The sequence below is a fragment of the Psammomys obesus genome, unplaced genomic scaffold (assembly GCF_907164565.1).
Source record: "Psammomys obesus unplaced genomic scaffold, mPsaObe1.curated_primary_1811, whole genome shotgun sequence".
Lineage (NCBI taxonomy): Eukaryota > Metazoa > Chordata > Mammalia > Rodentia > Muridae > Psammomys > Psammomys obesus.
This window is the reverse complement of record NW_026591497.1, coordinates 343,947-367,669: the sequence shown is the minus strand read 5'-3', so window position 1 is coordinate 367,669 and position 23,723 is coordinate 343,947. Positions and strand designations below refer to the sequence as shown.

Genomic DNA, 23,723 nt, shown 5'->3' with positions numbered 1-23,723 from the left:
ATGGTCTCTACAGAGTTACTCTGTGTAACCTTGGACTCACTTTGAAGAACAGATTGACCTTGAACTCACAGGGTTTTGAGGTGAGTGCCACTGTGGCCCGCTGAGGTTTTCTTCTTACATTTTAAAATTGCATTTGGATGTTTTAGCGGGAAGGATGCTGCTCATGTTGAGTTCAGAGAACGTCTGAGGGAGCTAGTTCTCTTCACTACATGGATTTCAGGGTGTAGCGCAGGTATCTAGGCTTGGCAGCAAGCACTTTTACCAGATGCACTATTTTGCTGGCCTTGGCTGAGGTTTTCCGTTCAAGTGTAATGGGCACTGGCTCACAAAGCTGAAGGGTTCCCCCACTCCAGGGACTATCCTTACCTTTAATAACAGTCCCTTCTGGGATTTCTGGTCTCTGACATGATGCCTTTGCTGAATAACTCTGAGAGAGGGCTATAGGGACAGCCCCATATTGTACTTTATCACTGACAGCCTTGCCTTTTTTTAATTTTGGCAAATGATAGTTCCGCAGTCACTGCGTTTGGTGGTGGTGGGAGTAGGGTGGGTTTTCAGTAGCTGAGCCCAAGGCCTGAAGCAAGGATGGGAGAAACTGAGCCACAGCCTTCTGAAAATGCCTCCAGGTAATCAGGCACTGGGCTTGGGTTGCCCTTTGGCTGTGATAAGTGAACCTAAACTCCAGAAAGCCAGGTGTGAGCCTGAGGCAGCCCCTATCTGACTGAGGGGAGAGGATTGTTTCCAAAGTCCCACATTCCATGCATGTGTGGACGCTGATAAGAGCAGCGCTGCTTGCTTAGCCTTCTTTGGGTAGAAGGGGACTTTGACTTCATGCCCCCAGCAGGCAGCATGCTCATTCACATCCTGCTTCCTGGTAGCACCCTTCCCCCTCTGCTCTCTGTTCCTTGTATCCACAGCCCCAGAGCCTGAGATTCATGAATGCCATTTCTAACAGCCCTTTCATTCATTTATTTAAAACCTGTTACTCTAAACTGGGTGTGGTGGTGCACACCTTTAATTCCAGCACTTGGGAGACAGAGGCAGGTTAATCTCTTGAGTTCCAAGGCTAGCCTGGTCTACAGAGTGAGTTCCAGGACAGCCAGGATGACACAGAGACACCCTTCTCAAAAACCAAAAATTATTACTCTAAGTCAGTGGTTCTCAGCCTTCCTAATTCTATGACCCTTTAATACAGTTCCTCCTGTTGTGGTGATCCCCAACCATGAAATTATTATTTTTTACTACTTCATAACTGTAATTTTGCTACAGTTATGAATCATGATGTAAATATCTTGATATGTGACCCCTGTAAGAGAATGACTCAACCCCCAAAGAGGTTGAGACCCACAGCTTTAGCTTTGAGCATAGTATTTGGGAGACGGAGGTAGGTGGGGCTCTGAGTTCCAGGCTCTGCAGGGTTACATACTGAAACCCTGTCTTTGCTAGGAAGCTCCTTTGCGCAGGATTTTATTTTATCTTTCTTTTTTTCTCTCTTTCTTTTTTTCCTTCAAGACAGGGATTTTCTGTGTAGCTGTTCTGAACCCACTTTGTAGAACAGGCTGGCCTACAACTCTCAGAGATCAACCTGCCTATTCCTTCTGCCTCCAGAATCCTGGGATTAAATATGTATCACCACACCTGGTCACAGATGCTGCTTAAGATGCCTGCTTCTTGTACATGCACTTTAGTGCTCTCTGGTTAGCCAGCGCAGAGGCTGTTACTACCCGTCTCCCGTATGCCCAGAGAGACAGTGCCAGGACTGAGTGTAAATCTCCATCCCCAGGTGCACATGTTTGAGTGTTCAGAATGGTCGGTGGGAAGAACACATGGGGCTCTTCTGTGAGGACTTGAGTACAAGATAGTACAAGATACAAGGTCCGTATAGTTTATTTGTGGTGGGAGACAAACTTTCAAATTTAGGGAGTTTGAAAGAACCACCTGCTGGTGGTGGCGCAGGCTTTTAATCCCAGTCCCTGAGAGTCAGAGATTCGTGGATCTGTGAGATTAGTCTGCTCTGCGTAATGAGTCCAGGATGGCCAGGAATACAGAAAAACTGGTTGAAAAACCAAACCAAAAAAAAGTAAAAGAATGAACGATTCACATCTGTGTGTCTGTGTCTATCTTATCTATTTTTTATCTTTTTGGTGTTTTGAGACAGGGTTTCTCTGTGTAGCCCTGGCTGTCCTGGACTTAACTTTATAGATGAGGCTGGCCTCGAATTCAGAGAAGCCTGCCTCTGCCTTCTGAGTGGTAGTGGAATTAAAGGCATGTGCTAACATGCCTGGCTGACATTTATATATGAACTACATAAGTCTTCCCCTTTAAGGAAAATACTGGTTGTCCATGGTAAATTTGAGCACTCAAGTGAATATTATAATTTTGGAAAACTTGTATCCATGATTGTGGGCTGGGATCTTAAGATTTCTTTGATATGTGGCTAAAAGATCACTCAGTTGGCAAAGTGCTTGCCACACAAGTATGAGTTAGGTCTTTAAGCATGCATATAAAAAGCTGAACATAGTGGCATGTGTTTATAATCCTAGTCCTGGGGAGACAGGACAACTAGATAGCCAATTCAGTGAGCTCTGGGTCTCAGTGAGAGACCCTGTCTCTAAGGTGGACAGCCGAGGGAAATATCCCTGGCCTCCATGTTCATTCAAGCACATATACACTTGTTTGATGAGATAAGAAACATCATTAACTCATTGGATTTCTTGGTGGTGTGATGTCTAACTGGCTTCAACAAACCCCTGTGGTGTACATCTGTAATCTCATCTATTTGGGAGGCTTAAGTAGGATCTTCAGTGCAAGTCCAGCCTGGGCTATGTAGTGATCCTGCATTAAAAAAAAAAAAGCTGGGCATGGTGGTGCATGCTTTTAATTCCAGTAGTCTGAGAGCCAGAGGCAGGTAGATCTCTGTGAGTTCGAGGCCAGTCTGGTCTACAAAGTGCACAGGATAGCCAAGGCTATACAGAGAAACCCTGTCTCAAACAAACAAAAAAAGCTAGAGTTGGGTACGGCACATTCCTGTAATCCCAGCACCCAGGAGGTAGAGGCAGGAGAATCAGGAATTTGTTGGCAATCTGAGCTGTGAGAGACCACAGAACCTCGAAGATTATGGTGACTGGCTCTTTAACTTTGAGGGTTGGTCAGTGAGGCCAGGGTGGGCAGAAGGGGAGGTGCAGAAACAGAAGTGTTTCAGCAAGTGCTGATGTCAGGTGAGGATGGGAAAGAAAGATGAAGGGACCCAGGGGGAATGCTCATTCATTGGAGGGCTTCTCATGACATTTTGGAAGGTGAGGTGGGTTCAACATCCCTGAGGGAAGAGCTGAATCTAAGGCTGAGCTTGAACTTTAAGTAATGGGGTAGTGACTTGATATATATTTGAGAAAGATACAGGACGAATTGTACTCAAACTCAGAGCAGGCAGGGATTCAAGCCTCTATGTGTGCTTTTGGGAGGGGCCCATGGGAGGACATTTCTAGGTATATGGGTTAATTCTTTTTAATTAAAAATACATTTATTATCTGTGTGTGCACCCTGTTATGGAATTCAGAGGACAACTTATGTAGTTGGTTCTTTCTACCATGTAGGTTCCATTGAAGTTAGAAAGCACCTTTGGCCTCTGAGGTCATTTTGCTGTGCCTTGTTTGCCAGGCTTGGGATGGAACCCAAGTAGAGTGGGCATGCACTCTACTTAGACTGGATCTGACTCTGCCCTTCCTCCCCATCTGGCCCTTAGGAAGAGAATACCTGTAAAGTTAGGCATACCTTCTCTTCTGCATGACAGTATGGCTTTGCATTTGGACAGGGTGATGCTTTCTGTGTGGTCTCTTATGGGCCCCGAATCTTCCAATCCCCGCCCAACTCTGCTTTGTTAATGGAGCCCTATAGTGGGTCTTTGGCTAGGAGACTCTTCATGTGGCTGTGCTTTGGGTTTTTATACAGGGTAGTCGCAGCTTCTCTAGTAGGTTTAGAGGTTAGCTCTAGGAAGTTAGGAGACTATTACAACTACTGTGGCCAGATGGTGTGAGTTGTGTAATGCATACAGGTGTACATTGCATCTTAAAGAAGTAGGTATAATAGTAGAAAGCTTATTGCAACTGAAGTCAGTGCTTACTAATGCTGATCTCGGCTCTCCCAGTGTCATGGAAGAAGCAGCACTTCCCCTCAGCTTCTGGACACCCAGCCACATCCTTGTGGCTCATTCTTGTCCTTTCCCTGCATCTGTCTGTACCCTAAAACACAATAGCTCGTTCGAGTTGGTTTGTACTCCACACAGAAGTGGCGGTGCTGGCCACACCCTAAAGATGCCGTGTGTGCAGCTGCAGTCCTGGGGCGGTGCTCTTTCACATGTCGTGTGTCTTGCCTTCCTGGTAGCCCATCTTTCACCTTTGAGCTATGTTGCTCCAGGAAAAGACAGCCCTAATCATTTTATCTTCTGTCCCTAAATCCCTTTCCTCAAAGCTAATCAACCTTTCTAAAATGTCTCTAAAATGTCCTTTTTTTTTTTTTAATTTTTAAAATTTTGGTGGTACTGGGAGGTACAACCTCTATCACAGATGTACATCCCTTGCTCTCCATTTATTTGCCTCTAAGGCTAGTGTCACCAAGACCGGCTTTTTTCCTCAGATTTATTCTGTTTTTAATGGGTGTCTGTCTTCATTTTGTGTGTGTGCACACCATGTTGTACATGGTGCCCGCATAGGTCAGAGGGCATTGGGCTGCCTGGAATGGGGAATGGTTGTGAGTCACCACATGGGTTCTGGGAGTTGAAACGGGGTCCTCGGTAAGAACAGGTGCTCTTAACCCGTGAGCCTCTCACAGGGCCCTAGATTTATTTTGTTTTCAATGATGTGTTTGTATATGGGTATGCCCACATGAGCAGAGGTGCCTTCAGAGAACAGAGGTGTTGGATCTTCCTGGAGTTGGAGTTATTATGGGCATTTGTGAGCCACCTGAAATGGGTACTGGGAATAGAACCCAGGGGAATTATGGAAGAGCAACAATCAGTCTTAACTGCTAAGGTATTTCTCCAGCTCTAAGGGTTTTTGTTTTGTTTGTTTTGTTTTTCCTTTTTTCTTGTGTTTTTGTTTTGAGACAGTCTTTCACTGATTTTCTAGGCAGGCCTTAAACTTGTGATCCTCCTGCCTGAGTGGCTGGTTCACAAGCCTGTGTACCAGGCTTTCTCTTAAAAAGTTAATTTTGAGACACAATTTGTGTGTGTGTGTATGTGTGGTTTTTCAAAACATGGTTTTTCTGTGTAGCCTTGGCTGTTCTGGACTCACTTTGTAGGCCGGGCTGCTCTGGCCTTGAATTTAGAGATCCGCCTGCCCCTGTCTCCCTAAAAGCTGGGTTACAGGTATGAGCCACTGAGACCAGTTTGAGATACAATTTTATATAGCTGGTTTCAAGCTTAGTCTACCTCTGCCTCTGCCTCCTGAGTGCTGGGATTATACCTGGCTTCTCTCAGTTTTTGAGGCTTTGTTTCTCGTGGTACAGTTTGGCCTTGAACTACCATGCCACATAGGCTGGCCTGGAATTTGAGATCCTTCTCTCTCTCAGCCTTCTGAGTGCTGGTATTACAGGCATTTGGCAGTGTGCCAGGTGTATTGCTGCCAGAGAAATCCAGGGCTTTTTACATGTTAAACAAGCACTTTTCTAACAGAGCTGCATCCTGCGTTCCTCTTTTGGGCTTTCTGGGAATAGCCCTGCTCCTGTTTTAAAGTACCCTTTTTCAGGCCAGCAAGTTCAGTGAGTAAAGATGCGCATGCGCATATCAGACACAGGCAAACTACGCAAAATACACATTCACGTACACACACAACATAGCACCTCGAACACATTAATGAAGAAAATTAAAAATTCGTTTTCTTGTGTTCCTGGGAAATATTCTTCAGTCCTTGCTTGGTTAGTTAATATTCATCACTATAGGAGCTGGAGAGATGGGCCAGTGGTTAAGAGCACTGGTTGCAAGCTGGGTGTGGTGGCACACACCTGTAATCCAAGCACTCAGGAGGCAGAGGCATGCAGATCTCTGTGAGTTTGAGGCCAGCCTGGTCCACAGAGCAAGTCCAGGATACCCAAGGCTACATAGTGAAACCCTGTCTTGGAGGGGCCGGGCCGGGGCGCAGGAAGACCAGTGGTTGCTCTTCCAAAGAACCTGGGTTCCGTTTCCAGGAGTCACATGGCAGCTCATATTTATAACTGTGTTCCAGGAGAGCCAACACCCTTTTTGGGCATCAGGTATTCTTGTACTGCATGCAATAATTTCCATACATACAATTTTTGCCCTTGGTGGTATGTGTCTTTAATTCCACCACCCAGGAGGCAAAGGCAGGCAAACTTCTGAGTTCAAGGCCAGCCTGGTCTACAAAAGGAATACCAGGACACCCAGGGCTACACAGATAAAAGATACCCTGTCTTTGAAAAACAACAAAACCAAAACCAAACCAAAAAAATTACATCTATCCATCCATTTATCTATCATCTATTTGTTTGAGACAAGGTCTCTTATGGTCTCTTATGTAGCCCTGACTGTTCTGGCACTCACTATTTTAATCAGACTGGTCTTGAAACCAGAGATCCACTTCCCTCTGTTGGGATTAAATGGGTGGGCTACCATGCCTAGCTAACATTTAAAAAAAACAAAAACAAAAAACAAAACAATCATTCCTTTTTTTTTTTTTTTTTGGGAGACAGGGTTTCTCTGTCTGGGAAGTGTTGACCATCCTCCTGGACTGGCTTTACAGACCAGGCTGGCTTCTAACTCATAGAGATCCACTTGCCTCTGCCTTCCTGAGTGCTGGGATTACAGGTGTGTGCCACTAAGCCTGGCCATCATTCCTTTCTGACATGGACTTTTTAGGCTTATAGTTTTGCTGATTCTCATACAGTCCACCATCTCAAGTTTGTCCCAGTCAGAGGACACACTGTCGTGGGCAGAGGGGTTTTGGGTGCTTTGAGATGGGCCTTTACTTTGTAGGCTTACCGCAAGTTTGTGCTGATCTTAATGGTTCAGACTCAGGGTTAGAGCTGTAGGCTTGCGCCACCATTCGGGGTCTCACCCAGCTTTTATCAGTCAGTGAATGAAAAAGCTCTGTCTTGGGAAGACAGCTACACTGGAAGGTGTGTTTTATAAAGTGTAAGAGGCCCTGGATGTTTTGTTTTATTTCCGTGGGGTTCCTGCTTGATTTGCTACTTTGTTGGCTGCTCAGGTTGGTTCTAGGGATGTTGGAGTCTTGTCTCCCACAGCCTGCGGCTAGGTGCCTGCTTAGTGACTCAGCTGTGACACACACCTCCCTCTGGGGTTCAGTTGTCTCATTTGGAGGATGTCCCCAGGCAGAGGAGATGGTTGTTGTGATAGTCCTTCCAGCTGGGTGGCCCAGGCTTCCTGGTGCCCTTTCAACTCTTTGCCTGTGGAATTTCTGCCTGCTTGCCTCTGTGCTGTCGCTGCTTGTCCTCCCTTGCACAGCTACTTTTTTCTTAGTGTTGGAGATGGAACCCACATCTTCTCTCATGCTAGGTATGTCTTGTCCCTAGCCTGCTGAGGCCTCTTCTCTTCCTCATTTTAAAAACATGTATTTATTTAACCAATGGTGGTGGTAGTGGTGACTTTAAAATCCCAGCACCTGGGAATCGGAAGCAGGCATCTCTGGGATTTTGAGGCCAGCCTGGTTAATGTAGTTCCAAGATGGCCAGGGCTACAAGGTGTGACATTGTGTGTGGCTCTGCCTATGTGCTAGAGCATAAATGCACATAGTACATTTGGAGATGAGAGGACAGTTTCTGTAGGAGTCATTTTGCTGTATTGCCACATGTCCTCTGTATTAAACTCAAGCTTGTCAAGCTTGGCAGCATGTGCTGAAACATCTCACCAGCCAAAGCTTCCTCTTTTTCAGCTACTAAGACCTCTTCTCTAACTAGTGTGCATTGCCCAGGAAGGCTCAATACCCTTAGTTATAGTCATGGTTGAGGGTGCCCGTGTTATCAGTCCTAGACCTCAGTTATCTCTTGTTCTAGGAGTACAGTTAGTAGTCACCAGCTGTTGGACTTGTTGGCTTGGAAGGTGTATCTTCCTTTGTGGTCTGTCTTTCTACTTGACATCACTGTTAAGTACTTAGTATGGGTGGAGACCCTGGAAGTTCCAAGAAATAGAAAGCTCATGCCCCAGACAGTGCATCTCATACTAAGTATGAGCTCCAAGACTACGGTGCAGGCTCTTCGGTGGGTGAGATGACTCAGTGGGGTAAAGGTGCTTGCTGACAAGCCTGATGTCTTCCTTGAGTTCAATCCCAGGAGAGAGCCAACTTCCACAAGTTGTCATTTTACATCCATACACGTGCTATCGCCTGCTCATGCGCACCCCCCTCACTGATGAATGAATGAGTGAGTGAACCTAAGAAAAATGATGCTGATTCTTACCGCAGGTCTATAGTGGGACCTTACCACCTGCATTCTAAAAACACAGTGCCGCCGCCGCTGCTCCTCTATCCACTATCAAGAAAAGGGACCCTCCCCTTATCCTGAATTCTCACCATATATATATATATATATATTTTTTTTTTTAAAGACAAGGTCACACTCTGTATTCTTGATTGTCCCGGACCTCACAGAGATCTGATTGCGACTGCTTTCTAAGTGAGTGATGGGATTAAAGGCAAATACTCTTTACACCTGGCCTAAGGTCCCACTTACACGTTACCTAGGGGGGCTTTTGGTGGTGGTGGTGGTTTTTGTTTGTTTGTTTTAGCTCCTGTTGTATTGCAGGTAATCTGTTTTGTAATAACTCATCGCAATTTCAAATTATTATTCTGCATTGTCAAGGAGGACTCATCTGCTGCCCTCAACTAGACAAGTCTAGAGCTGGGGCTCACCAGGGCAGTTAGCAGGAAATACCCTTGCTCTGGCCCTTGTTGGCTCTAAAGTTAAGCACAACGGGATTAACAGATGAAGCTGTGCCTTTGAGGCACAGGGCCCATGTAATATGGTATGCGTAGTGTGTCTCTTCAGGCCTTCCTTGTGGCACCAGCCTCTCTGTGCTTTTTTTTTTTATAGTGGGGGCTACTTGCCTAGGGAGCAGCATGCTTGGCCAGGTGGTCTGGGTCCAGGCAGGTCTCATCTTCGGGTGGGCAGCAAGAAGTCTCTAGTAGGGCCCTCGGACATTTCAGGATAGGCTTAGAAAAGGTCAAAGGCTAGAGTGGGTATCATTCTTGTCTCTATGCAATAGAGCTGGTCTTAGGGCAGGAGGAGGAAGAAGTCAGTCCTGGTCTCTGATACCAGATCACCTATGTTCTCAGTAGAACCTGAGTGTTGCATTTCATAAAAGTTGTGGCAAGAGGAGGGCTGGGCTCTTGGCATTTGAAGTGCCTGATGCTTTCCAGGAGGATGGTTTGGGAGAGAGCCAGGAGTGGCTGGCTCGCATCCAGGTCTGGGCTAAATTATTTGGCTGGGCTTGCCCAGAGCAATGAGCCTCACCCACTACCAAGCCCAAACCTAAAGGGCAGGAGGTCACCACACCTGGCTAGGGATATACTTAGAGAAGCAGCAAGCCCAGGCTGGCCCCCAGTGCAGGCTTGAATGGCAGTCTTCACATTGTTTCTTCTTCTTCAGGTGAGAGAGCTAGACCTGTATCTTCACAGGGAGTTAGAGCATGAGAACAGGCAGGTGGTAAGGGGTATTGTTTTGGTTTGTGGTGCTGAATTTGAATCCAAGGTCTTACACAAGCGAGGCAAGCATCCTACCAGTGAGCTAGGCTTCCAGGCCTCCAAGGGTGGGAGAAAAAGGAGCCTGAGTTCTCCCTTCCTGGAAGTGAGGAAAGTTGACCACAGATTCTCACTCTGCTACCTATATATTCTTTTTCTCTGTGAGCAAGTTGCTTAACCCCCAAGAACCTTATCTGTAGCTGGAGGTAGTGATAATGGTCCTCATAAGCCTGTGGCAGGCTTCAGTGAGACCAGACCTGCTCAGACCTGTCCAGTCAGTGCACAGCCCCCCACCCCTTGAAGACCTATCTCACTTGGGCAGATGAGCCTCCTGTGGGCTGTGGTGAAAGGCCAGTTTGGATAGGGTTTTAGGGAAGAGTCCAGGACAGGGATATGGTTAAATGGAATCTTACATTGTGCCCATAGTTAGGCCCTGGCCTCGGCTTTGAGAACCTTCTAGCTGCCCAGTTGCTTAGTCTCTTTCAGACAGTCCAGCCACATGTGGATATGAGATTACCATAATGGGGAGTGAACCAGCTGCCCCCACGGTAAGGTTTCTAGACGGTAGTAACATGTCTGGGGACCTCTCTGACATACCAGAAGCGCTTAAGTCTCTGAGATATAGAAGCTGCCTGTGCTTATGCTGTGCCCATCAGTGCTCTTGGTGTCACAGCTTATCCCTCTCACCTGGTAGTGGCATGCAAGAGGATGATGGTGGTAGAAGAAACTCCTTGGAGTGAGCCAGGCAGGAGCTTTCTCTCAGTCCCCTGTGCCTTCTTCAGAGGCTGCCACAGGGAAGGCAGGATGAGAAGGCTCTCAAGGGCTCTGTGGATTGCCCCCTTTCCTGGCTTTTTCCCTTTTCACCAGGCCTCCTGGCTGGGTGTGAAGCAGAGGCATTCCAGTCCAGGTGCCCTAGGATGCCTCCAGGAGGCTTCATTCCTGCCTGAGGGGATCAGGCATTGAGTAGAAGGGTGAGGAGTATCATGTGGCTTGAAACCACACCCTGAGTCTGGGCCTTGCTGTGTGGGCCTGCAGTCCTCCTGTCTTGGAAGCTGGACTACCATCCTGTTGGCCAGAGGGAGTCAAAGAAGGCGCAACCGCCAGAGTGGTAATGAGTGCCGCCCTGGAGACCATGGCACTAGGAAAGGTGGGTGTCTAAGCTGATTTGGGGCAGCACTTTTTGGAAAGGGAAGAATGGAGACTTCCTCAGTTTTCTGCTTAAGCGAGAATCACTTTTATAAGTGCTGGGCCATAGCAATGCTCTCCTGTCCCATTGTAGGGGACAGGGAAGAGAAGTCTTCCTTACTAGTCCTTGAGGCTACATGAACCCTCACAGCAGGATCATGGCGGGGGCCATTCCCCCACAAGTTCCATTCTGAGGGTTAGGAGGCATAAGGAGAAAGTGGGAAAAGCCCAGGCTCTGTCATTTCCTTGGCCACTTAAATGCTGTGTTTAGGCAGGAAAATGGTGAATAAATACTGAGAATTGTAGATACCTGGGGGAAGGAAGGGAGGCTCTGAAGGATTGTGCTGGGCTAGGACTTTGACTGACTGTGGAGACACACCGATATTGCTGTTCCAGTCAGAGAGGAGTGTTGCTGTGGCTGCTCTGCCTTGCAAGCCTGCACTGATTCCTGTCAGTTTTGCCTTTTGTAGAGCTTGATCTAAATGACTTCTTCCACTTAGCCAGTGACTGGAATTTCTGTCTGTGCTTTCATTGTATGTTTATTATGTATGTGTGTGGTGGTCAGGGGGCAGGGTCTGGGGATCAGTGCAGGTCAGACTTGATGGCAAGTGCCTGTGCTAATAGGACCATGTAGCTGCCTTTTTTGTTTGTTTGTTTGTTTGTTTGTTTGTTTGTTTTGAGACAGGGTCTCACTATGTAGATCAGGCTGGCCTTGAACTCACAGAGTTCTGCCTTCTAAGTGCTGGGTTTACAGGCATGCCCCACTGTGTCAGGCTGGCCCTTGTTTTTGAGACAGGTCTCACTCTGAAGCTCAAGCTGGCTTTGAACATGCGATTCTTGTACTTCAGCCTTTCAGGTACCGAGATTACAGGTCTGAGCCATCACACCCAGTTTAAAATGTAAAAGAATACTGTAGTTTGACTTTTTAATTTTTCCCAAAATAGTATGACACAAAATCAGTAAGCTAGTAGAAAATTGTTCAAGTTTTAAATTTTGAGGCAGATATAAGTTGCTTGTAATTTCAGCTCTTGGGAGATAGAGGTGGGATATCAGGAGTTGAAGGTTATCTTCGCCACATATTACAAGCTACATGGGGGAAAAAAACAAGCAACATGGAAGCCAGTCTGGGATATATGCAACCTAACCTAAAAGACAACAAAATATAGAATTTTGATCCAATTTGGCCCAGAGACCAAAGGGTAAAAGCACTAGCTCCCTCGTGTGGAGTGTTGCTAGGCCGTGCTGTCCTGGGTTAGTGCATTTAAAAGACTTGGGTGGGACCTGTGGAGTACACCGTTAATCCCAGCACCCAGCAGACAGAGGCAGGCAGATCTGAGTTCAATAATGTGTTCCAGGACAGCCAGAGCTAAACAGAGAAACCCTGTCTCAAAAAAACCAAGTGTGGGGGAGCTTGGAGGGAGCTGTATGGTGTGTGTGCTGCATGTGTGCTGTGTGTGCTCGTCCCTTTCTGGGCGCACGCCTCTGACTTCCCTGGGACGGGAAGGAGAGGCAAAGGAGGCTAACTGGGTGCATGTTATCCCGTCAGCAAGGCCATGTGCTGGTGTCTAATGTGGCGCTAACCCAGAATTGTGTTCCTTCTACTCCTGTTTACAGTAGAGCAAACTGGGCCTTGCCTGTGGAGGTTGGACTTGCTGGGGCCCACCCACAGGGGAAGCTTGGAGTTCCTAGACAAGAGGGCAGTTTCTGTGCTGGCTTTCTCTTAATCTTTCTCTGGACCCCTGAAGGGTTTGTTTTGGTCAACCCCTAGATCCAAGGTCACCTGCCACAGATGCCTAGAGTTGCTATTGTTCTGGGCGGGCAGTGCTCTTGGGCCAGGCTTCTTATTCTCCGTTAAAGGCAACAGCACCTGTTTGGAGCTGCTGGGTATTAGCCTCTATCTACACCCTATTTTAGGTAGCTTTGTGTCTTGCTTTTCCTGGGCTGCTGATCTAGGCATGTTTCTCAGTCCTTGTCTTCCAGGCTATAGCTTCTCCGAGAAAAGTAGGTAGGTTATAGATACCTGGCCATCATTTGGATTGGGAAGAAAAGAACAATGCTTTTTAGACAACAGGAACTCACCATGGGGTGGGGATAGGATCTGAGTTGGGCTGTCAATAGGGGTTGTACCACCTCCCTCTGGTGGAGGGCACAGAAAGAGTCATTATTCTTTTTCTTGCTAGACCTTGGTCAGTCACTTAGCCAAACCTGGACTGGGCAAGTGCCTGGCAGGGCTGCGCAGTAGGCACTCCTGAGTGGTGTCTACTCGCTGTCCCAATCTTTGTGGTTTCAGGATTTGGCAAATACTGTGGCAGAAGGCTGAGCAGGGGCCTGGTTTAGTCTGAGGTGTCTGTCCAGCTGGCTAAGATGCATTTCGTGGCTCCCTCTGGTCATTGGTATCCATCTTTCCAGTTTTGTTGGCTCCTCTTCTGTCCATTATTCTCTTGGGTAACCAGCTCATTAAACTTGGAGCTCCAGAGCTGCCTCTTTGTTCTGCAGCCTTTGGGATAATGAGCCCACTCTGAAATGGGAGCTGCTCCAAAGGCTGGAGTGACAGCTGACAGCCTGAAGCCAAGAATTGAGGCCTCTCAGCCTAAGGCCTGCACCCCAGGTCTGGTCACATTCCTGAGGGACCTGCCCTCATGGCCCTAGGGATGGTGTGGGGGAAGGGCTGTCAGAGATGGGTTCCTGGCTGCTACAGGCTCCTTCTACTCTTTGCCTGTTCCAGCGGAGACCACGCTGTTCTGTATGGAGTACAGGGACCCAGAACCTCAAGATTCCACCTCCTGTAGGACCCAGAGTGGTGGTAGTGGGAGCGTCCCTCACTTGGGAGCTGCTGTTGGCTATTTTGCTGGGTTGCGCCTCTAGATAGAAGAGCCCTGTTGCCAAGGAAAGAAGGGAAAGGAGGCAGTGTAGTCAGATTGGCTCTTATAAATAGCCCTTCCACAAGTGGCTCCATTTGACCTTTTGTTATGTAAATAAGGCCAGCCTTGCCCTAGCCTCCTGCCACCCAGCTGTGCCTGCCTTTAGCCTCCCAAGATGGCCCCCAGGGTATTTTCCTCCCCCCCTCTTCTCTCTCTCTCTCTCCTCTTCTCTCTCCCTGACTGTTCCGGAACCCTCTTATGTAGAGCAGGCTGGCCGTGAATGTGCAGATGCCCACTTGTCTCTGGTAGTGCTGGGATTAGAGGTCCTGGGATTAAAGGCATTGGTTTTCTACAATGTGCTTTAGGGGCAAGGTAATGCCCCCTAGCTGCTCATACCTGATATAGGTCTCCTGGCCTCTTTGGAAGTAGAGACTCCTCCTTCATGTTCTTCTCCTTTTCCTCCCCACCCCCCACCCCCCCCACTGATACCTGCCTTCTTCTCCCCAGGTAACCAGGCTTTGATGCACCCTCAGGAAGTCTGCGTGCTCAAGGAGGCCACCCCCGCCGGCTGCTGCTCACATGGTTTCTGGGCCCCTGGCACTCCGGTACGCCTGAGAGAGGAACAATCACCACTGCTTTTCCAGCCCTTGGGTTTTTTGGGTCTCTCATACAGCTCTGAAGTATAGGCTGTGTCCTGCCCTATAGTCTATTGTTTGTGCAGTACAGGCAGGCAGCGTATGGGACTTGGGCACATAGCCTCCCTTTTGTTTCTCTTGGTAGGCCCGAGGTACCAGGTAATATTCCTTGCAGAGCTGCACTGCCATGGCCATTCTGCTGATACCTAGAGCCTGATGTAGAAACCACACCTTAGGCTGTTTCCACCTACCCGTCAGTGAAGGCTTGGTTTTCACTGTCTCCAGCCTTTTAGCACCCTTTCAGCTGTTGTGGGCAAGGAGCAGGCAGATTTCTCTGGCAGGTGCTTTCTGTCGGAGTGGTAGCATTCCTTTAACATTTTTGTTTACTCACAGTGGGCTCGATTATTAAGGTTTTCTTCTCTGAATAAGGATAGATATTGGGCTGAAGAGAATCTCTGTTTATGGAAGAAAGAGGGAAGCCATAGCAGGCCCATCTCGGTGGAAGACAAGACTGGGAGCCTTTCATGGAAAGGGCAGGACATCTTGGGTGGTGGTGGGCTTCAGAGTAGTTCAGCTAACTACTCAAATTGGACCCAAGAAGCCAGGCACGGTACACAGCACATTGCTTTAATACTAGTGCGCTGGAGGCAGAGGGAGGTCGATTTCTTGTGAGTCCGAGCCAGCCTGGTCTACATATCAATTTCCAGGCTACGTGGGGCTGCAGAGGGAGACCCTATCTCAAAAAGAGAACGAAAAAGACCCCGAGTTGGGAGGTGCAGAGTTATCTGTGTAAGTTGCTGGAGCCTCCAGATTCTGCCTGTGGGTCCTGACACTGTATAGCTGGCAGCTGCGTCTCCATGCCTTGTGGTCTCCTGAAACCTTGGGTGTCTCCTTGGACACTGACGTGGCCCCTGTGCTGCTGCGTAGAAGGCAAGGCTGGCTGTGTAGAGTTAGGAGTGAGCTCAGGTCTATGTGGAATGCCGCTTCTGACCTCCTGGAGCCTTTGGGATGCTTTGCCAAGCTTGTTCTCCTGGAGGGCTCTGCCCTGCTTGGCTGAGTTGCTTCTCTGCCTGGACCCCACCTGGACACACTTGCTCTGCTGACAGATTCCTATGTAGACTAGGGACCTGTGTGCTTATTATTTAGTCACCGCAGCTAGAGTCTGTGCAGCCTGTCTGCAAGGACCAGCTTGCTACAGGTCCCAGGCTCCAAGTGGCAAATAGAAAGGGCATAGAGCCAGTGAGATTCCCAGTTCCCAGTGTCTCCAGAGAGTGGGAGAGAGGATACGGTATCAGGGTCAGGACAAGGAGTTAGCAAACAAGGAAGTCTTGGCTGCCCGGAGGGGTGTTTTAGAGGCATCTCAGGTAGAGCAAAGGTTGCAGGCCAGAGATTAGCAAAGGAACTTGGTTTAGTTCATGGTTGCTTTGTTTCTGGTTTTTTTTGCTTTTTTATCTTTTAAATTTTTAATCTTTTAGTATAAGGATATTACCCACAAAAAATCTGGAAATGTGGGAAGACCAGTCCTGTGGGTTTGCAAGCCTGGGCAGGGCTTTCATGGCCCTACTCGTTAGAGTTGTTGCTCTCTGGCTTCCAGAGCCACCTGCTGGTCGTTTTGTAGCTTCTTCACATAGTGCTCTGAGCCCGTGGTTGACTTCTTTTATAACTGAAGTAGTAACCAAGTAAAACTCAAGCACCGTCAAAATATTTGTACATGTATTTTCTGTGTATGAATGTTCTGCCTGCATGTGTGCATGTGCACCGCTTGAGCGCCTGCTCCCTGCGGGGGTCATAGAGAGGGATCAGATCCCTGGGAACCAGGGTTACAGACAGCTCTGCACCTCCCCACTCAGGGTCTGTTGTGAAGAGCTGCAAGTGCTCTTAACTACTAAGCCTCTCTCCAGCCTATAAATCCTTTTTTTTGGCCTGGTGCCTTTGTTTATTATAATCTGGTTTTTCTATGTGAGTAAATAGCAGGGTATGGGAATATACATTCTCCTTTCTCCTACGCATTGTCCCCCAGGGGGGTGGAGTCGGGAGTGGAATCAGTGTATATCCTGTGCCAGGCCATCATGAGGTTTTGGGTTAATGGTCCTGCCTGTTTTTGCCCCCAGGTGGTGCCCGTGGGCAGGGCGCAGGGACATGGGGCCCGACATGGAGCTTCCCAGCCATTCAAAACAGCTCTTGCTGCAGCTGAACCAGCAGAGGACCAAGGGCTTCCTGTGTGATGTTATCATCATGGTGGAGAATTCTATCTTCCGGGCCCACAAGAATGTCCTGGCTGCTAGCAGCATCTACTTCAAGTCCCTGGTCCTGCATGACAACCTCATCAACCTGGACACGGACATGGTCAGCTCCAGTGTGTTCCAGCAGATACTGGACTTCATCTACACGGGCAAGCTGCTGCCTAGCGACCAGCCATCTGAGCCAAACTTCAGCACTCTCCTCACTGCTGCCAGCTACCTCCAGCTGCCTGAGTTGGCAGCCCTCTGCCGCCGGAAACTGAAGCGAGCTGGGAAGCCCTTTGGCCTTGGACGAGTGGGTACTGCTGGCATGGGGCGACCAACCCGCAGCCAGCGGCTGTCCACAGCCTCTGTCATCCAGGCTCGGTATCCAGGGCTTGTAGATGGGCACAAAGGACACTCTGTTTCCCAGGAGCTCCCTCAGGCCAAAGGTTCAGATGATGAGCTTTTTCTGGGCAGTTCCGCCCAGGAGAGCTCACATGGCCTGGGCTTGGGGGGCTGCTCAGCTGGTGGGGAGGTAGGGCTGGGGACCTGTAGCAACAGCACCAATGGCAGTGGGGGCTGTGAACAGGAGCTGGGTCTGGACCTGTCCAAGAAGAGCCCACCCTTACCTCCTACAACCCCTGGCCCACACCTCACTCCTGAGGACCCTGCCCAGCTGAGTGACAGCCAGCGTGAATCACCTGCACCCGCTTCAACCTCCACCCTGCCAGCTGGCAATAGTGCCTCGTATGTTGAGCTGCGGGCCACTCCTGATGAGTCCATGGATCTGGAAGGGCCTGAGGAAAACCACCTGAGTCTGCTGGAAGGGCAGGGTGGGCAGCCTCGCAAGAGCCTCCGGCATTTAGCCCGCAAAAAAGATTGGAACAAGAAGGAGCCCGCGGCTGGGTCTCCTTTTGATCGGAGAGAAACGGGGACTAAAGGTCCTTGCCCAGGGGAGGAAGGCGAGGGGTCTGGGGACAGGGTTCCCAATGGCATTCTGGCTAGCAGTGTTGGTGGAGGTGGCCCCAGTGGGTCATATGGGGAGCCGCCGTACCCCTGCAAGGAGGAGGAGGAGAATGGCAAAGATGGGAGTGAGGACAGTGGGCAGAGTGGGAGCGAGGGGGGCAGTGGCCACACTAGCGCCCACTATGTGTATCGGCAGGAAGGCTACGAGACGGTGTCGTATGGGGACAACCTCTATGTGTGCATTCCCTGCGCCAAGGGCTTCCCCAGCTCTGAGCAGCTCAATGCGCACGTGGAGACACACACAGAGGAGGAGCTGTTTATCAAGGAAGAAGGGGCGTATGAGACCGGCAGTGGGGGTGCGGAGGAGGAGGCTGAGGACCTGTCAACGCCCAGTGCTGCCTACGCAGCTGAGCCGCGTCCTTTCAAGTGCTCCGTCTGTGAGAAGACCTACAAGGACCCAGCCACACTGCGGCAACATGAGAAGACACACTGGTTGACCCGTCCCTTCCCCTGCAACATTTGTGGCAAGATGTTCACACAGCGAGGCACTATGACACGCCACATGCGCAGCCACTTGGGCCTGAAGCCCTTTGCCTGTGATGAGTGTGGCATGCGCTTCACCCGCCAGTACCGCCTCACAGAGCACATGCGTGTGCACTCAGGTGAGAAGCCCTATGAGTGCCAGCTCTGTGGGGGCAAGTTCACCCAACAGCGCAACCTCATCAGCCACCTGCGCATGCACACTTCCCCTTCCTAGAAGCCAAAGACCCGCGGGAGCCCTCTGCAGACTTGCCACTTGGGAATCCACGGAAGGAGAAGTGGGGAAGGGTGGTGGTGGGAGGGTTGAGCCCCAAAGTCTAGTACGAGGCTCCCGGCAGCCCCTCTGGCCCAGCCTTTCCACACCCAGAGCTTTAACCAACAGTGTACCAAGGGAAGCCGAGAGGAGAGAAGCTGACCGGTCTAGCCCTGTGCATGTGGTGCTGTGACTATTCTACCTCTCTGGTCCCACTTGGTTCCCCAGCTCCCTGGAGAGGCTGCTGAGGAGCCAGGTGGGAGTCCGTCACGTGGGTGGGTGTCCGTGGGACTTGCTTGGTCCCTTTCCTGCAGGCTGGGCTGGGGGAGGCACAAGGCTTCCTGTGGCCAAAAGTGGTGCCTGGAGCAGGCCATGAGCTGGCAGGGACCTCGCCTGCGTGTGTGTGCATGTGTGCTTGTGTGCAGTGTGACTCTGGTGTTGGGGAGCCGGTGCTGGGTGGCAGTTGCTTTCTCTGCTAGCTGGCACTGGGACAGTCAGGGTGACCCCACTGCCTACCTCTCTACAACTAAAGAGCCCTCTGGGCCTATAGTGCTGTTATTCCTACTGAGCTGTTCCTATTTCTTTTTTACAGTTTTTAAGAGTTCTTTTTTAAAAACCAAAATGAACAATATTTTCCTCCTGCCTCTTTAGGGATGAGCCTGGGTCTGCAGACTGAATGTAACTGAGGCAGCTGTCCCTCCCTGTCATTTTCCCTAGTCCTGGTGCTTGGGCATGTTTGAACCTGCCTCTCCAAGGCTCCAGAAGCCCTTCTTGCCCAAAGGCTTCCCTGATCCTGAGCCCTGCCTTCCTGGATTTCCTCAGGAGAACACGCTTTTTCCATAATTTCCCTTGTTAGAGGTACTTATTTTTATTGAGAACCCCCACCCTCATGTAACTTCTAGAGATGTTGAAACTGGAAGGTGTGAACTCTCAGAGGGTGGAGGGGAGGCTAGACTTGTGCCAGGGCCATCGGTACTCGTGTATATGTGTGTGTGTGTGCGCGCGCGTGTGTATGTATTGCTTATGCACAGATGCTTCACTTCCTTGCTCACTGAACAAGGTGGAGAGCCTTCTGACCTTTGCTACCTCTTGAATCCAATACCATAGTACAGTTGAGGCTGAGCTACTTGCTTTTGTTTTTTTAATAGTGGGAGTAAGCTGGGCTTGGGCTGGCCCGAGCCTCTGTGGCCCCCAGTGTTCTCTGAAGGGATGTCTGCTGCCCAGGGTATGCTGTGGGGAAGGGGGCAGGTGCTGGGCACCTGAGTGACCGAAGCCATGAGGAGGGAGCAGCTCTCTGCATGGGTCAGGGTAAGGTGGAAGTGAGCCCTGGCCTGTGCCCTTTTGAGCTCTGAGGTATATCTAGTAGCCCGTTGCAGAGCCAGAGGTAAGAGTTGCCCTCCACCTAAGGACTTAGCCAGTATTAGGGTCAAAGCTAACCTCTACATGGGTGTCGGCCAGCCTCAGATGTTTGCATGGGCTCCAGCAAGGGGCAAGGCAAGACCAAGATTGTGCTCTGCCCAGATGAGTTACAGAATTGGGTCTGTTGACCTTATCATGTTTCATGGCTTTCATTTTCCTTTCAATTTTTACTTCAGACCAAAAAATTCCAGCCTCCACCTTTCCAGAGACCCCCTAGTCTGAGTTCAGTACCCAGTGTCAGGTATGGGAGTGAGGCAACCTGGCCAGGCCCACACGCAGTGCCCTTGCACTGAGCCAGTTCTTCATTACCCCGTGCCTGTAAATCTCGCTTCTTTGCTCTTACGAATCAGACTCAACACCTCTGTTTAGCTCTGTACCCCATTTTTTAAATTGGATTACTTGATTTGTAATCAAGTAATGAAGACCCAGGTGCCATTTCACCAAGGGAATTGGCAGAGCGTGCTAGCCTCTGCACCCACCCACCCCACCATACCCACCTCACCAGCACTTAAACCACAAGGTCTGCATGGCATGGGAACCCTGTGTGGCCTCCCAGGATTTGGGCAGCCACATCTACAGAAAATTCAGGGACTGGGAGCAGAGCCCCTCACTCAGCATGTCTGTTCGACAGAGTATTGTATCCACCTTAGTATTGTACCAAACCTTTTCTGTATTTTAATGAGAAAACAAAACACTAGTTTCCTATTTAAGATTTTAAGGGTTGTTGGGATGGGTGGGGTTTGTTTTCTTTTTCCTTTGTTTCCACTGGTGCATGCTTTTGAGTGTCTCTGCCTGTGTGTCTGTGTGTGTGTATGAGTGTGTGTGGAGATGTTAAGAGCCTCAAGGAAATCAGGCCATAAGAGGCCAAGGCGGCTTACAGTTCTCTGTTTTAGTCATGTAATTTCTGAATGTTTTGGAGAAACAGGAAACAGAAAATAGCAGATGTCATGTAGGAAAAATTAAAAAAAAATCAAAAGAAAAAAAAAAAAGCTCATACCCAAATTCACAAAACCTATTTTTTAAACCAAAGCACATTTTGAATGAGTATGGAACCTCAGTGGGCTCAGAAGAAAAGATACTAATATATTTATCTCATTGTTTACATAAACTTTTACAGTTTCAGACCTCAGCAGCTATAACGCCAGCCCCAGGGAACTCTCCCCTCCCACCTGGGTCCTTCTGAGGCAGCCCTGGGTGCTGGGTAAGGACTAGAAGTTTCCCCTAGCTTCTCCTGAGCCCTCATTCCCATTTTGGGGGCCTCTTCAAGCTCAGCTGCCACCAAAGAGCGTGCACCACGCTGACCAGCCCCTAGGCTCCTGGTTGAACCCAAGGGTTGAATGTTGGCCCTGCCCATGCGCCTTGTGTTACTGTGAGAGTCACTCGGGCCAAAACACAGGGAGCTTTAGGAAGCTCAGCGGACTCCATCTTGCACACGCCCTACCTGGGCAGCAGAAGGGGCTGACTTGAGTCTGGTCCTTACCAACAGATGGTGCAAACACTCTCAACAGTGTTGTTTTTGTATCAATGTTTGTGCAGTGATGAATGTATTTATTTCTCAGACTTAGGGCAAGCTGGTGGAAGCAGGCCCGGCTCTGCCAGTGCCCACTCCCACCGGACCGAGCTACTGCAAGGGCTCTTCCAAGGTTGCAAAAAAGGAAAAGATGAACTTGTGAATACCACATAAGGATCTCAGACTTGCAGCATAGCCATACACCTCAGCCTGTGATGCCTGACCTCACAGGACCCAGAAGTGTGTTTTTCCGTCCATCACAACTGAGGGGAGCCAGGTCTCCACCTGCTGCCCACACTGTCAGTATTCACTGGACCTCAGGTCCTTGTGCAGGAGTGCGATCTGCTGGGCTGTCAGTAGGCAGACTGCTGCCTTCGTGAGTAGGGGAAATCCTGGGCAGCCGGGAGGTCAGGCCTCAGGGAGCAAGTGCTGTGAACGAAGGCAGAAGCTAAGGGGCGTGGCCTGAAAAGAACAGACAGGCTCTCAAAGCCCTGCTGTGCTCCACTAATGGGACCAAGGGCTTCCTTTCCCCAGTCACTGCGGGGCCAATGTTACTGAACCTATGAAATGGATGCCAGGAATGAGGGCTAGAGAGGGACCCAACCTCAGTCTGACATTCCGACCCGGGAAAGGGTGGAAGCTGTGCTGCCCAGGATCCCCATCCTAGGAGGCCTGCAGCTTCAGTTGCTTACTTTAACTCTACCAGGGACCCCTTCCCTACCTCACCTTGCTATTTATTGCTGTAATTTATTGACCTCAAAAATGCTGCATAACAGACCTCACTTGGGTCAGGGAGAATTCCCAGGGTCCTCCCCTCCACTTGGTGGGGCCCCATGGGTCCAGGTGCTGAAAGGAACCTCCCTGTACCTAACCCATCACTCGTTTTTTCCAGGAGCCCCAGGTTGGGCTCTATCCATCCCATTTGCAAATACCTCAGGAGGGATGGGGTATATCTGTTTCATTTAATTGGAACTGGAAGAGGGATCATGTCCTTTCTGCCCTTCCTGGAGCAGGGGAGGGATGCTGGGATCGCACTCCTGTATGGTCGCCACTGTTGCCACTCATCACATTGAATTGAGTTTACTTCCCTAAAGAGTTTGGATGGATGCATTCAGGTCAGAGCTGCAGCTATGCAGCCCTCCAGTGTCAGAGTGATTTATCAAGACTGATCTCCATTCAAAAGCGTGCAGTCTTAATGTACAGTGATGAGAAACTGTTATTTTATGATCTTTTCATTAAAAGCTTGATTGAAAACTGGTGTGGAGTCTGTCCTGTGGTCATAACGTCTGGCAAAGTGACAAGGTGCCTCCAGGTCTTTAAGCAGGACCTGGGACAAACTGGTGGCTGGGGAATTTTTCAGCTGTGGGCATGGTTGGAGTGATACTGGCTCAAGTTAGCTGAGGCTGTCTAGAAAGCAGATAAAGGACAGTGGCTGAGATGAGGTGTGGCCAGTGCCCAGGACCATGGTTGTAACCTGGAAAGGGCTGGGGCAAGATAAGAGCCCTCTCTCCTTCCCTACCTGTCTGTCTTTCCCCCCCTACTCTCCCAAAGATTTCTCTTTGAATTGTAGCCCTGATTGTCCTGGAATTCTATATTCTAACGCAGGCATTCGTTACCCCCACCCAGTTGGCGGGAGCTCTCCTGGTAGGTCTAGTCTCCAGTGTTGCTGCCCCAAATTTTGGTAGGCTTTAAAACTCGATTTTATCCAAGTGATTCCCCATGGCTGGGCTTGTGGCATAGGTTTCCTCGAGTGTGCTCTTACAAGGTGGGATGGCTCAAAAGAACCTGACTCAGCCTCGCCCCGAGAGTGGTGGTCCGTGCTTTTAATCCCAGCAGAGGCAGGTTTGAGGTCGGTCTGGTCTACAGAGTGAATTCCAGAATAGTCAGGGCTACAAAGAGCCTAGTTCTTACTACTGAAGACCGAGATTAAAGGCCTGTGCCTCAGCAGTCAGCTGCGTTTATTTTTATGTGTGTGTCAGTATGTTAGGTGTGTGATTGGTGTCCTCACACCCAGGAACTGGAGTTGATGGTTGTGATTTGCCATGTGGGTGCTGGGAACCAAACCAGGGGTCCTCTGCAGGAGCAACAAGTGAGCTAGCTCTTTAGCTCAAATTTCTAAAGATTTAAAAATAACTGTCCTGAGCATGGTTGAATCCAGCTAGACAAGTCCTCTCACTAGGGTGCTCCTGGCTCCTGCCTTTTCATGTGAAGAAAGTAGTTTCTGCTGGGTGTGGTGAAACACAGCCTTGATCCCAGCACTCCAGAGGCAGGGCCATCTGCAGTTCCAGGACAGCCAGCACTACGCAGAGAAACCTTGTCTCAGTGTGGGGTGAGGTCTTAATTCCTTCTGTGTGTGTGGCTTGGCCTTTCTGTGAGTGCTGTGGTGTGTGTATGGAGTCCAGGTCTTCTGATTGAGAGTTGAGGGTGA

General features: G+C 49.5%; 1 protein-coding gene across 1 annotated transcript in view; it reads left to right on the top strand.

The window, feature by feature from the left end:
• Hic2 (HIC ZBTB transcriptional repressor 2) overlaps window positions 1-22,547 on the top strand; it is a 31,466-nt gene extending 8,919 nt beyond the window's left edge. Inside the window, exons 2-3 of the mRNA XM_055610310.1 lie at window positions 14,258-14,355; window positions 16,497-22,547. Of these exons, the coding sequence (XP_055466285.1) occupies window positions 14,330-14,355; window positions 16,497-18,330 (1,860 nt within the window). The 5' untranslated portion in view covers window positions 14,258-14,329 and the 3' untranslated portion in view covers window positions 18,331-22,547. The remainder of the gene's footprint in view (window positions 1-14,257; window positions 14,356-16,496) is intronic.
• The last annotated feature ends 1,176 nt before the right edge of the window (window positions 22,548-23,723 follow it).